This window comes from Protopterus annectens, chromosome 16.part0, assembly GCF_019279795.1.
Source record: "Protopterus annectens isolate FY-2018-M chromosome 16.part0, PAN1.0, whole genome shotgun sequence".
Classification (NCBI taxonomy): domain Eukaryota; kingdom Metazoa; phylum Chordata; order Ceratodontiformes; family Protopteridae; genus Protopterus; species Protopterus annectens.
The window spans coordinates 560,730,144-560,744,265 of record NC_056750.1 but is presented as its reverse complement, the minus strand read 5'-3'; the positions used below and the strand labels follow the sequence as shown (position 1 = coordinate 560,744,265).

Sequence of the window (14,122 nt, the reverse complement as noted above, 5' to 3'; positions counted from 1 at the left end):
TCGCTACGCTGTCCTAAAGCGCATGCAGTGATGGTCATTGTGTGACTGCACACTAATGGCAGAAGAGCGGGTGAACTGTTTCTCTGTGGGTCATCGCTATGCTATCCTAAGGCGCATGCAGCGATGGTCATTGTGTGACTGCACACTAATGGCAAAAGAAAAGATGAAAATGGGAATATCTTTTCAAACTCTGAAATGAAGATGACTTCAGTATCAGAAAGTGGGCTATGACTTCCAGGGTGCTCACTGCAACACAAATGTATAAACTTCTTTGCAAGAGGGCATCTTTCTGGGGACTGCCCAGGATACAAATTTACTTAGCTATGGCCCTCAGGAGGAGTTTAGCAGATATGGAAAATGATTAGGTGAGAGCATTGTGGGAGAAGTAAGAGATGCTTTGGACGCAGGTGAATCTGTGAGAGCAGCAGCAACAGTACATTTCATTTGTTTGTAATATTTGTGAATGGAGGTTCTAAAATCTAACTGGCACTTTCCTTTTAAACAAGAAAATCACTTAAAAAAAGAAAATTTGTAAGTAGCCATAATGTGACCATAATATCATTGTTGATGAGAACATAAACAATAAAGGTTGTTAACATCTAAATGCAGGTCATCATTTAGAAGTACAAGTCAGTCTCTTTTATTAATCAGGTTGAAGTCACATACTTACAACTGGGGTGGTTGTGTTGGGACAGCAGACCTTACATTTAAGTTGCCCCTTTACCAGCCAAGTTTCTGAAATTTTAACACTGATTTCAATGCTGACAAACTGTAGCAGCAATAAATCTGATCATTTCTAATAAATGAAGTAGTCTGGAACTAAAGTGCTGCCTTTTAAAACTGAGTAATAGTTGAAATCAAGAGGGAATAATTTAATCAGTACATACCAACACTTGGGGGAATATTTTGAAAGGTCCCTTCAATCTTGGCGATCCCTGATTCTGCATCCTCGGTTATGTTTGCGCTGAGGTATGCAATACCAAATTCCTGTTCATTGATGTTACCAATCAGGCTGCCCTTTGCCTTCATGCTGATACCTGTTAGAACAAAACCAAAAGTATTTGAATGAAGAACAAAGCTAAGCAATACAATGCAGTATCAAAACACTTAAAATGCATGAACGTACATACTCTTAATATTTTTTCCCAAAAAACAGTACAGTCTGTTGGTTTTCAAAGTCAAATAAGTTTTAGGTGGCTTAAATTGCAGCCTGATGCAACCTTGTCTGCTATCTGTTTAGGTAAACTTTTAACAGGTGGTCTGCTTGCAAGCAGTTAGTGCAGGGAATTAAAGTTATGATAATTAGCAGTTAGTGCAGAGGAGTAAGGTTACGGTAGTTAGTAAGTGCAGAGGATTGTGGATATGCTAGTTAGCACAGAGAATTACAGTTATACTAGTTAGCAGTTAGTGCAGGGAATTAAGGTTATGACAGCAGTTAGTGCAGGGGATTAAGGTTATGATAGTTATCAGAGGATTACAGCTATCGTAGTTAGCAGTTAGTATGGAGGATTACGGCTATCGTAGTTAGCAGTTAGTGCAGAGGATTAAGGTTATGATAGCAGTTAAAGCAGAGGCTTACAGTTCTGCTAGTTAGCAGTTAGGGCAGATAATTCTGGTTATGCTGCTTAACAGTTAGTGCAGAGCATTACTGTTATGCTAGTTAGCAGTTAATGCAGAGGATTAAGGTTATGATAGTTAGCAGTTAGTATGGAGGATTAAAGTTATGAGCTGCTCCCTGTAGCACAGAGTCTGATTTTCTAAATCTTTAGCTATGGTGTGACTCTGGGCAACCGATTTAACTAGGCAGAGCTCTTGGGTTGATTCTGTACGGGCTCACTTAATGAATACAAATAAACAAAATTGTTATAGGCTTCTGCTGTTTGGAGTTTACGACTTGTAATTTTGTAACATTCTAGTTTACTCTGCATCATAAAATATGACTTGATCTCATAGATTGTGACGAATGAACATAGTATTCCAAAATAAAGAATGTTAAGGAGCATTTTAACTACCACATTTAGATTAAATGTATGTTGTGTATGAATGTGTACCTATATACACATATATGGAAGAAACGAGTGCCTCAAAAGAACCAACTTGACCAAACAGAGAATAGAAGCACTAGGAGCCACGAGCCACAGGAACAGACTTTATTGAATCCAAGCACTAAAATCCACAAAGAAATGCTGAACTACTTCTCCGCGTTTTTCATCACAAATGTAACTTCATCAGCATACTAGATATATATATATAAAATGAAGTAAAGGTTGTAACCTGTTTAGAAAAAAGTGTATAATAACTGTGTCCTGTGCCTGTAGGACTGGCCTAGTTGCTGACAGAATGTTAACATAAAATAAGGAAGGGTTGGTGACACAAAGTGTATTTTAGCTCCTGTTGGAAAAAGTGTGTGTGTGCGTGTAATGTAATTTAGGCAAGCTACTGTTACTGTTGGTAAGATAGTACTGAAAGGCACTAATTTAAGAGTAAGGTGCCCAAATTCCTGGGAAACCAGAGTGTGAAGCTTATTTATATGTGGGTGGTCAAGGTCACCCACCTAGGTAGCAGTGTTCATTTATCATATGCTGTAAATTAGAATCACATTGTCTACATTTATGCCAGTAGGTTCATAGGTATATACTAGGCTAACGACCACCAGGGCCCTTATAAGCCTAGTTGTGTAACCCGACCCAATTGCATCCCAATGTACCATGGGTATTTATTAGGGGGGAATATTAGTTAGGAAGTTTCTAGAGATTATGTGAGGTGGGGGATATGTTAGTTTGAACATTATTGTTGGCCTCTGTCTATTAGAGACATGGAGACCAGACCAGGGGTGAATTTCCAGTTTCCCATCCATTGGTAAAGGTTACATTTAAATAGGGTTAGGGATGGATTCTGTTTCAAATGGAGATCTTCTGAAACACATAACTGTCTCACCAACATGTCTTATTTATAAGTAACATTTAAATCACTGGATCTGGTGGTTCTGATGCTGTTCATTTTATGGATGTGGAAAAAGTCCATCAGGGTTGGATCCGAGGATGCCTCATATGCCAGGCATAGATCACATCTCAGTAACTACAGGAGACCAAGTACAGAGACTGGGCTTTAAGGCAATTTGCATAGGTCAATGTGTTTATACCCTGGATACTCCTGGTAAGGATCTTTTGTGGGTGTTCTAGCTGTTGCATATGTCTTGTCAGATGCATGCTGAAGGGGGCATTATACTCAATGATGGGTCTGCTAAGGGCCGGATAAAGTGGTACTATGACTTCCTTGGACTTGGATGCCATGCCCTTACTTATAAGTGGGCAAAATAGAATGATTTTCTTACTACCTTGGTCACATGTTGGTCAAAGGCCAGATTACTGTCAACATATGTTCCCAGATCCCCAACTATCGGGTCAGCTCTTAGGGGTGTTTTACTGACAAGGTAATTAGCCTGGGTGGCAGCTTTCCTAAGACACAGTATAATAATGCATTTCTGAGCTTTAATCTGTGACTTTGAGTCCAGACACTGTTCTGCTTTAGCTCCGCTTGAAAAATGTTTGACTGATGGGGGGAAATCTATGATGGCTCCCAATTTGCAGTCAGCTGCGAACATGGTCAGCCAAAGGCCCTTGACATTAACCTTTACCTCTGAGAAGTAGAGGCCAAAAAGGAGAAGTCCAAATCTGTCACCTTCTCTCTCTGCATGCATGCATATATATATATATATATATATATATATATATATATATATATATATATATATATATATATATAAGGCTGCTCCTGACATACATGACTTCAGTCTGTTCTTTCAGTCTGCTTGCTTCTTGACTATGGTTATTCTCTTCTTGGTAGCATTGCCACTTTAACCTCACCCACTCCCTGAATATTTAGTAAATCTGACTTTAATAATAATCTATTTCTCAACAGATGTCACACTAACTTGGGGTTAATGGAACAGCCTATGCTATGAATTATTTAAATCTGGATTGCTCTTTGTCAAATCAGTAATACAGAAGCAGGATTACTGGGGCATGACCCATATTAATGAAATCCATCTAGGTTCTCCCATATGAACAGCAACTTAAAACTCATTTTACACAGGTGCTGCTTATAACTCACCTTCTGTGACACAGCCTGTAAAGAGAGAGGATATGCTTCTCCTAGTGATTTCCAAATATATTAATAAAAATGAAATAATTATCTGGGTGCACTGTCATCACAGTATATGCTTTTACTCTTCTTCCGATTCCTACCTATGAAAGGAACATACACTCACAACACTAGACTAAAGGTAGAAAAATCATAAGATACACTGATTTCTACCTAAGAAAGGAACATACACTCATAACACTAGACTAAAGGAAGAGAAATCATAAGATCCACTGATTACTACCTATGAAAGGAACATACACTCATAACACTAGACTAAAGGAAGAGAAATCATGAGATCCACTGATCCCTACCTATGAAAGGAACATAAACTCATAACACTAGACTAAAGGAAGAAAAATCATAAGATCCACTCATTACTATGAAAGGAACATACACTCATAACACCAGACTAAAGGAAGATAAATCATAAGATCCACTGATTCCTACCTATGAAAGGAACAAACACTCATAACACTAGACTAAAGGAAGAGTATTCATAAGATCCACTGATTCCTACCAATGAAAGGAACATACCCTCATAAAACTAGACTAAAGGAAGAGAAATCATAAGATCCACTGATTCCTACCAATGAAAGGAACATACACTCATAACACTAGACTAAAGTAAGAGAAATCATAATATCCACTGATTCCTACCTATGAAAGGAACATACCCTCATAAAACTAGACTAAAGGAAGAGAAATCATAAGATCCACTGATTCCTACCAATGAAAGGAACATACGCTCATAACACTAGACTAAAGTAAGAGAAATCATAAGACCCACTGATTCCAACCTATGAAAGGAACATACACGCATAACACTAGACTAAAGGAAGAGAAATCATAAGATCCACTTCCATGCTTGGATTACACCACTGCCATGGTTCATGTTACTATAGGAACATACACTCATAACAATAGACTAAAGGAAGATAAATCATAAGATCCACTGATTCCTACCTATGAAAGGAAAATACACTCATAACACTAGACTAAAGGAAGAGAAATCATAAGATCCACATCGGTGCTTGGATTACACCACTGCCATGGTTCATGTTACTATAGGAACATACACACATAACACTAGACTAAAGGAAGAGAAATCATAAGATCCACTGATTTCTACATATGAAAGGAACATACACTCATAACACTAACTAAAGGAAGAGAAATCATAAGATCCACTGATTCCTACCTATGAAAGGACCATACACTCAACACTAGACTAAAGGAAGAGAAATCATAAGATTCACTGATTCCTATTAAAGGAACATACACTCATAACACTAGACTAAAGGAAGAGAAATCATAAGATCCACTGACTCCTACCTATGAAAGGAACATACACTCATAACACTAGACTAAAGGAAGAGAAATCATACGATCCACTGATTCCTACCTATGAAAGGAACATACACTCATAACACTAGACTAAAGGAAGAGAAATCATAAGATCCACTGATTCCTACCTATGAAAGGAACAAACACTCATAACACTAGAATAAAGGAAGAGAAATCATAAGATCCACTGATTCCTACCTATGAAAGGAACATACACTCATAACACTAGACTAAAGGAAGAGAAATCATAAGATCCACTGATTCCTACCTATGATAGGAAAATACACTCATAACACTAAGTAAAGGAAGAGAAATCATAAGCTCCACTGATTCCTACCTATGAAAGGAACATACACTCATAACACTAGACTAAAGGAAAAGAAATCATAAGATCCACATTTGTGATTGGATTACACCACTGCCATGGTTCATGTTACTATAGGAACATGCACTCATAACCTACTCATAGCCTCACTCCCCCACTGGCCCTTGTTTTCAATTATAAAGGAATTCCCAATATTATTCTAGCATGTCCAAAGGTCAGTTGTCAATCTCCTCTCCGGTCCAGCTGGTGAATCTGGGAATCTTGAGGCAATGTTACAACTGCCTCATGTACACAGACAACCCTCTCCTCCTCCCAACAAATTCCAACACATGTGAGAGATGCAACCATATAGCCAAACTGGAGGCTAAGGTCTCTCAACTCAGTACTGGCATAACCAGTCAGGAGGAGAAGGAAACCACACTCACTACAATTCCAGTCTCACATAGACCTACCACGACAGCAAACCAAACACATAAACACACAAAACATACTCGGAGGCTCTAAATAAAGATCTGCCTAAGCAGCAGTGACCTCCAAAGCAGACACCCAAGCAACCACTACCCCAAAACAAAACACGTGCAACACATATCTCACAAAGCCAGTGTGCCGAATAGTCACAGCCCTTAAGACTAAACAACACACCTGATACACTTGTAATAGGTGACTCTATCATCAGGCACACTGACGTCCCGCTCACCAGGCTGAACAAGGAGAGGGTCACGGTGAGCAGCCTGTCGGGCGCTAGGATCCACCACATAACACAAGCACTCAGGTCACTCCAAGGCAAGTGCAAATATGACTCAGTCATTGTCCATGCTGGTGTGAATGACCTGAGACGTACCTCCCTGGACTACATGAAAAGAGACATAGAGGAGCTCTCTGAGCATGTAGCCCAGGCTGGTATGACCCTGACCTTGAGTAGCATCTTACCCTCACCAAGAATGATGCCACATTATGAAGACAAGATGATCAATTTCAACAATTGGCTTAAGTACTGGTGTCATTCAAAGGGCATCCAATGCCTGTCAGCTTGGGATGATATGCTCGACAAGCCACGATGCTTCGCTAGGGACGGCTTGCACCTGTCACCCCTGGGCTTTTGGATATTGGCAAAGGCTCTTGCTACCCCCATAGTGCCTTTTTTAGGCAAGGCTCAAAAGACAAACCCACCTCCATAGGTATCACAAGGGATAAGAAACTAAGAGTAATGCTACTCAATGCCAGAAGTCTAAACCTCAAGATGCACGCACTTGAAACTCTCCTTAGCATGGACAACATCGATATCTGTGCAGTAACAGAAACCTGGTTCAGGGCTCCTAAGAGCACCTCAGCACTACCAGGTTATACCTCATACCATGCTTTTCGGCCCCAAAACTTGGACCGAACCACAAATGGAGGGGGAGTATCGATATTCATCAAAGATACCCACACCTCCAGGTTGGTGGCAAAGCATGAAGCATCAGAGACTATCCATGTGCAACTAACAGTGGGTAAAACTGCCTTCCAGTTTATAGCCTGCTACAGACCACCCTCCCAAACCCAGGAACCCCACTTGGCCTTCCTGAGAACACTGGAAAATATGAAGGTCTCTCCAAACACCATTATATTGGGTGACTTCAACTACCCAAACATAGACTGGGAGCATTACTCTAGCTCTAACACCCTAGCCCAAAGGTTCCTAGAATTTATAAACTCAAATGCTATGGAACAACTTGTTACCACTCCCACAAGAGGGAAAACATACTGGACCTGATCATCACCAACATGGGGACTCTATGCTCCAGACCAGAAGTGTATCCCTCACTGATAAGATCAGACCATAAACTAATCTCACTGGATATTCACATCCCGACCCCACCCCCTGCCCAGAAAACCACAGTGAAAAACTTTTCTAAAGCAAATTTCACACTCCTCAAAACCGAGGTGGAATCCTTCAAAGCCCCCGGGCCTGTGGAAAATACGGCCCAGACCACAGAATCCTTTATAAACACATTCTATGAACACCTTCAGGAATGCATGGATCATGAGATCCCAAATAAAACCAAGACCCAATCCTCCAAAGGCAGATGTCCTGTCTGGTGGACCCCAGCCATAAACAAACTATACAATAGAAGGAGGAAGCTACTAAATGATAGAGCAAAATCCCAAAAAGGGAAGGCATCACTGATCAGTATTAGCAAAAAAACTACGGGCACTCATAAAATTGTCTAAGGCCAGCTTCGAGAGAAAAATTGCACAGGACACTAAGGATAATCACAAGGCTTTCTTTAGTTATGTTAGGAACCTGGGTGGTAATCCCCAGATATGCTCAGAATTAGTCCAAAATGACAAAAATACACCCACAGACATTGCCAACATCCTAGCTGACAGGTTCAGTGCAAACTTGTCCCCCTCCCACCAAAAGGCAAATATCTATCCCAGCAGAGTGCTGCCCCTGACATCTCAGATGCTCAGGTAAGAGCCGCCCTCTCCAAAGCAAAAAACACAGCATCAACGGGACCAGGCGGTGTCCCGGGCTGCATCCTACATGAACTCCAAGAAGAGCTAAACCCAAACATAAAACTACTGTTCAATCTCAGCCTTACTACAGGATATGTGCCCAAAGAGTGGCGTACAGCAACAGTGGTCCCTCTCCATAAAGGTGGTGCCTCAATGGATCCTGGAAACTATCACCCCATAAGCCTGACTAGCTTGGTCTGCAAAGCTATGGAAAGGATCATCATGGACCTCATAAATAAAGATATTGGGGACCTACAGACACTGGATCCTACCCAGTTTGGCTTTGTTAAGGGCAGATCCTGCCTCTTAAACCTGGTTGATTTCTTTGAAACAGTCACCAAGGCCATTAATGAGGGGAAGGTGGTCCACACAGCCTACCTAGACCTCGCAAAAGCCTTCGATATAATACCCCACTCGGGCATTATAGATAAGCTCACCAGCTTAAATATATACCCCTATGCCACTAGATGGATTGCAAACTGGCTCAAGGATAGAACCCACATGGTTAGAATTGCTGGAGCCATGTCAAACTCCAAACCAGTTACAAGTGGTGTCCCACAAGGCTCAGTCTTGGGACCTCTCTTGTTCGGTATATATTTCTCGGAGGTACAGGCCAACACGGAAGGACTGTGGCTGACCAAGTTCGCAGATGACTGCAAACTGGGCGCCATAATCGACTCTCCAGCCGACACAAGCATCCTCCAAAAGGGCCTCATGGAAACAGACAACTGGTGCCAGAGCCATGGCCTCAAGCTAAATGCCAAAAAGTGTATAGTCATCCCCTTTGGCAAAAACAAAGTGCCCACAAATGACCACATAGGTGGTAATCCATTAAGTACAGAAGAAGTAATTAGGGACCTGGGGACCCAAGTTGATAGCAATCTCTCATTTGACAACCACGAGGCCAATGTGGTTAGAAAAACATTTTAAATAGCCCACCTAATCATGAAGGGATTCACATCTAGATCAGGGGAGGTCATCGTGCCTCTTTACTCATCCATCATCAGGCCCATAATTGAGTACAATGCCCCTTTTGGGATGTACCTTACCAGACACCTGCAGCAACTGGAAAGACCCCAAAAGTACCTCACCAAGAGGATCAAAGGGTCAAACAGATGCCATATGCTGCCCGGTTAAAGAAACTCCAGCTCTACTCAGTGGCATACCGCCTGTTCAGAGGCGATCTGTGCCTGACGTATAAAGCCATGTCCAACCCGGAATTAATGGACATGCTGCACCTCAGAAAATCCAAATCCCATCGAGCTACGAGCTCGAGAGACTTGAACCTCAGCACTGAAATAAATAGGACATGCTGGAGGGACAGATTCATAACCCAGAGGCTCCCTTCACTCTGGAATAAAATCCCAGTCCAGGTTAGGCAGAGTCCCTCATTGACTCTCTTCAAGAGTAATCTTGATGAGTGGATGGGAGATCGTAGGTTTACCCCGGGTATCACTTCTGTGTCACTGTTAGACAGAGGCACAATATACTAACCTCGAAAAAGGGCATAGCAAAATAAATTTAAAATGGGTGGCGAAAGCCAAACACATTCTGGCTAGGCTTATAAATGCCCTAGGGCAGATAGCCTAGTATGAACCCATGAACCTATGAACACTAGACTAAAGGAAGAGAAATCATAAAATCCACTGATTTCTACCTATGAAAGGAACATACACTCATAACACAAGACTAAGGGAAGAGAAATCATAAGATCCACTGATTCCTACCTATGAAAGGAACATGCACTCATAACACTAGACTAAAGGAAGAGAAATCATAAGATCCACATCTGTGCTTGGATTACACTACTGCCATGGTTCATGTTACTATAGGAACATACACTCATAACACTAGACTAAAGGAAGAGAAATCATAAGATCCACATCCATGCTTGGATTACACCACTGCCATGGTTCATGTTACTATAGGAACATACACTCATAACACTAGACTAAAGGAAGAGAAATCATAAGATCCACTGTTTCCTACCTATGAAAGGAACATACACTCATAACACTAGACTAAAGGAAGAGAAATCATAAGATCCACTGATTCCTACCTATGAAAGGAACATACACTCATAACACTAGACTAAAGGATGAGAAATCATAAGATCCACTGATTCCTACCTATGAAAGGAACATACACTCATAACACTAGACTAAAGGAAGAGAAATCATAAGATCCACTGATTCCTACCTAAGAAAGGAACATACACTCATAACACTAAACTAAAGGAAGAGAAATCATAAGATCCACTGATTCCTACCTATGAAAGTAACATACACTCATAACACTAGACTAAAGGAAGTGAAATCATAAGATCCACTGATTCCTATGTAAGGAACATACACTCATAACACTAGACTAAAGGAAGAGAAATCATAAGATCCACTGATTCCTACCTATGAAAGGAACATACACTCATAACACAAGACTAAGGGAAGAGAAATCATAAGATCCACTGATTCTTACCTAAGAAAGGAACATACACTCATAACACTAAACTAAAGGAAGAGAAATCATAAGATCCACTGATTCCTACCTATGAAAGGAACATACACTCATAACACTAGACTAAAGGAAGAGAAATCATAAGATCCACTGATTCCTACCTATGAAAGGAACATACACTCATAACACTACACTAAAGGAAGAGAAATCATAAGATCCACTGATTCCTACCTATGAATGCAACATACACTCATAACACTAGACTAAAGGAAGAGAAAAGTAGAGTTTCGTGCCTACCATAAATGTAGATGTTCGAGTGTTCACACTGCTGCAGTCATTACACTTGGGTTATCCTGCTGTCAGGCGGTCCCGCAGTCGGCCAGAGTTCCAAACTCTTGGTCCGGCGTCGGTTGCTGTCACTTCTTCCCTGACGTCACTGTGCCAGGGGTATATAAGATGCATCAGACACCATTTTCTTCAGTTTTTCCGGCCCCAGATGTCAGGTGCCCCCAAAGTAGGTAGGCAATACATATTGCTAATAAAAAATATACATATAAAAATAACAACAATACCTTCATTTAAAAGCAAATACACCACAAAGGTTGTATAGGGTAGAAAGGTATAGATATGTCCAGCTAGTTCAGAGTGGATGGAGGGAGGGTAACCTGGACTGCAGCAGTGTGAACACTCGAACATCTACATTTATGGTAGGTACAAAACTGTACTATGTTCATCATGTTACACTGCTGCAGTCATCCAAAGCTAAGGTTAGGTGGCTGGTCTATAAAGAGTTAGGATTGGCTATGAGGCCCTGCAGAACTGCAGTGGTAAATCCTGCTCTGGATTTAGAGTAAAGAGGCAGGTGGTAATGCTTGGTAAAGGTGTGCACTGAACTCCAAGTTGCAGCCTTCAAAATTGCCTTGGTAGGTACTCCTCTGACAAAGGCTGTTGAAGTGGCTGTTGCCCTGGTGGAATGCGGCCTAATGTTATTTGGGACTGATTTTCCATGCTGTGTGTAGCAGTAATGTATACAGTGTCCTATCCATTTGGATATAGTCTGCTTTGAGGTAGCCTTGCCCTCTGACCCCTGCTGCATATGCTACAAACAGTTGCTCAGTTTTCCTGAAAGCTTTTGTTTTGTCTAAGTAGAAATGTAGCTGCCTGTGTATGTCTAAAGAATGCAGACGTTTCTCCCCTTTATTCTGGGGGTTTGGATAAAAGGTTGGCAAATGGATAGTTTGGTTAAGAGCCACACTAGATACCACCTTTGGCATAAATGTAGGGTTTGTCCTTAAAGAAACCCTGTCCTGATGAAAAATTATAGAAGGTTCCACTGCCATTAATGCCTGTAGCTTTGAGACTCTTCGTGCTGAAGTTACTGCTAGGAGCATAGCTGTTTTCCATGATAAAAAGTTTGGATCGGCTGTATTGGCTGGCTCGAAAAGTGGCAGGGTTAGATTTTCCAAAACGAAATTGAGGTCCCAAGTTGGTGTTGGTGCTCTCCGGGGCAGTCTTATGTTTTTAGCCCCTCTGAGGTACTGTTTTAGCAAGGGATGAGAGAATAAAGGAGGATCCGTGTTGTAATGTGCTGAAATGGCAGAGGCGTTTACCTTAATTAATGAGAAGGATAGGCCTCTGCCTAGCATCTCAGTTAAGTATTGTAAAATCTGATGAATGTTTGGAACAAGAGGGTCAAGGTTTTGAGCCTGGTTCCAGGCTCAGAATCTCTTCCATTTTAATGAGTAAGCTTTCCTGGTGCTAGGCCTCCTAGCCTCCAAAATGACATTCATGACAGCTTTAGAGAGAGGTGTTGCCTGTTTGACTAATGAATCTGCCATGCAGCCAGGTTTAGAGTTTTGAGCCGACCATGCAGGATCTGATTGTTTTGTTGAGTCAGAAGGTGTGGAAGTTGAGGCAAAATCCATGGTGGGCCTTGAGCTAAGTTCCTTAAGATAGGGTACCAGTGCTGGCATGGCCAGTCTGGAGCAATCAGGATCATCTGCGGTTTTTCTTGTCTGGCTTTTAGGAGTACCTTTGAAAGGAGAGGCAGTGGCGGGAAGGCATAAACTTTTAGGTTTTTCCAGCTGATCAATAGAGCATCCACTTTCCACGCTTGCTTGTGATAAGTCCTTGTGCAGAATTTTTGTAGTTGGCAATTCAGTGGGGAGGCAAAAAGATCTATGTCTAGGCATCCCCATTTTTGTGTTACCATGCTGAAGATTCGCGGATTCAATTTCCATTCATGAGGGTCCATGATATTTCTGCTTAGATTGTCTGCCAGAGTATTTTTCTTTCCTGGCAGGAATTGTGCTTGCAGGTGAACTTGATACATTAGAGTTGTGTTCCACAAGGTCATGGCTTGCCTGCATAGGGGATAAGAATGAGTGCCCCCTTGCTTGTTTATGTACCACATTACTGTGGTGTTGTCTGTCTTTAATAATAATTGTCCTGGATGCCGAAGGTCCTTGAAAGCTGTTAGGGCATTTTGAACAGCCAACATCTCTTTTTCATTGATGTGAAGATGCATCTGGTCTGTGGTCCACTTGCCCTGAATGCATTTTCCTGCCATGTGTGCTCCCCAGGCGCAATCCGAAGCATCTGTTGTTAGAGTCTGCCTGGCTGTGGGTAGGGTAAAAGGCTGACCCTTGTTTAGGTGACATGCCTGTGACTACCATTGAAACTCCTGTTGTAGGCAGGGAATCATTTGTATTACTGCTTCTAAACTGTGAGAGTGTTGAGTCCATACACTTTTTAGGTACCACTGTAATTTCCTCATATGCAGTCTGGCATATGGTATTAGTAGTATGCAGGATGCCATGAATCCCAGGGCCTGCAGAATTTTTCTTGCAGGGGGCTGGGACTTTTTTGCCAGTAGTTGAAAATAATGAGTTAGTTGAACTTGTTTGTCTGGCGTGAGGTAAGCCATCTGGGCCGTTGTATTTAAGCTGGCACCCAGGAATATAATCTGTTGTGAGGGCACTAGTTTTGACTTCTTTTCGTTTACTGTGTACCTAGAGAAATTAACAACCTTTTTACAAATGCCAGATGCTGTAGAAGAATGTCCTTTGTCTCTGCTTGAATGAGGCAGTCGTCCAGGTATGGATATATTTGAATTCCTTTTTGTCTGCAAAATGTAATTACTGGTGCCAGGCACTTTGTGAAGACCCTGGGCGCAGTAGATAAGCCAAAGGGCAGTGCAGAGAATTGGTCTGATAGGGACATGCAGGTATGCCTCTTTGAGGTCAGAGTAACAAGCCAAGCCTTCTTGAAAGGTCTAGTATGGTCCCTCCAGGCCTTGTCCTTTCTGGGGACCTAGTTTTCCCAGGGCCAAAAGGGAGAAGTGCTTGCTTCGTC

General features: G+C 41.6%; 1 protein-coding gene across 2 annotated transcripts in view; it reads right to left on the bottom strand.

Annotated features, from left to right (window-relative positions):
• The window catches only part of HMCN2 (hemicentin 2), a 2,554,053-nt gene that overhangs the window by 389,983 nt on the left and 2,149,948 nt on the right, over positions 1-14,122 (bottom strand). For both annotated transcript variants that reach the window (XM_044058392.1, XM_044058391.1), the window contains one exon: positions 888-1,037. In XM_044058392.1, the coding sequence (XP_043914327.1) occupies positions 888-1,037 (150 nt within the window). The remainder of the gene's footprint in view (positions 1-887; positions 1,038-14,122) is intronic.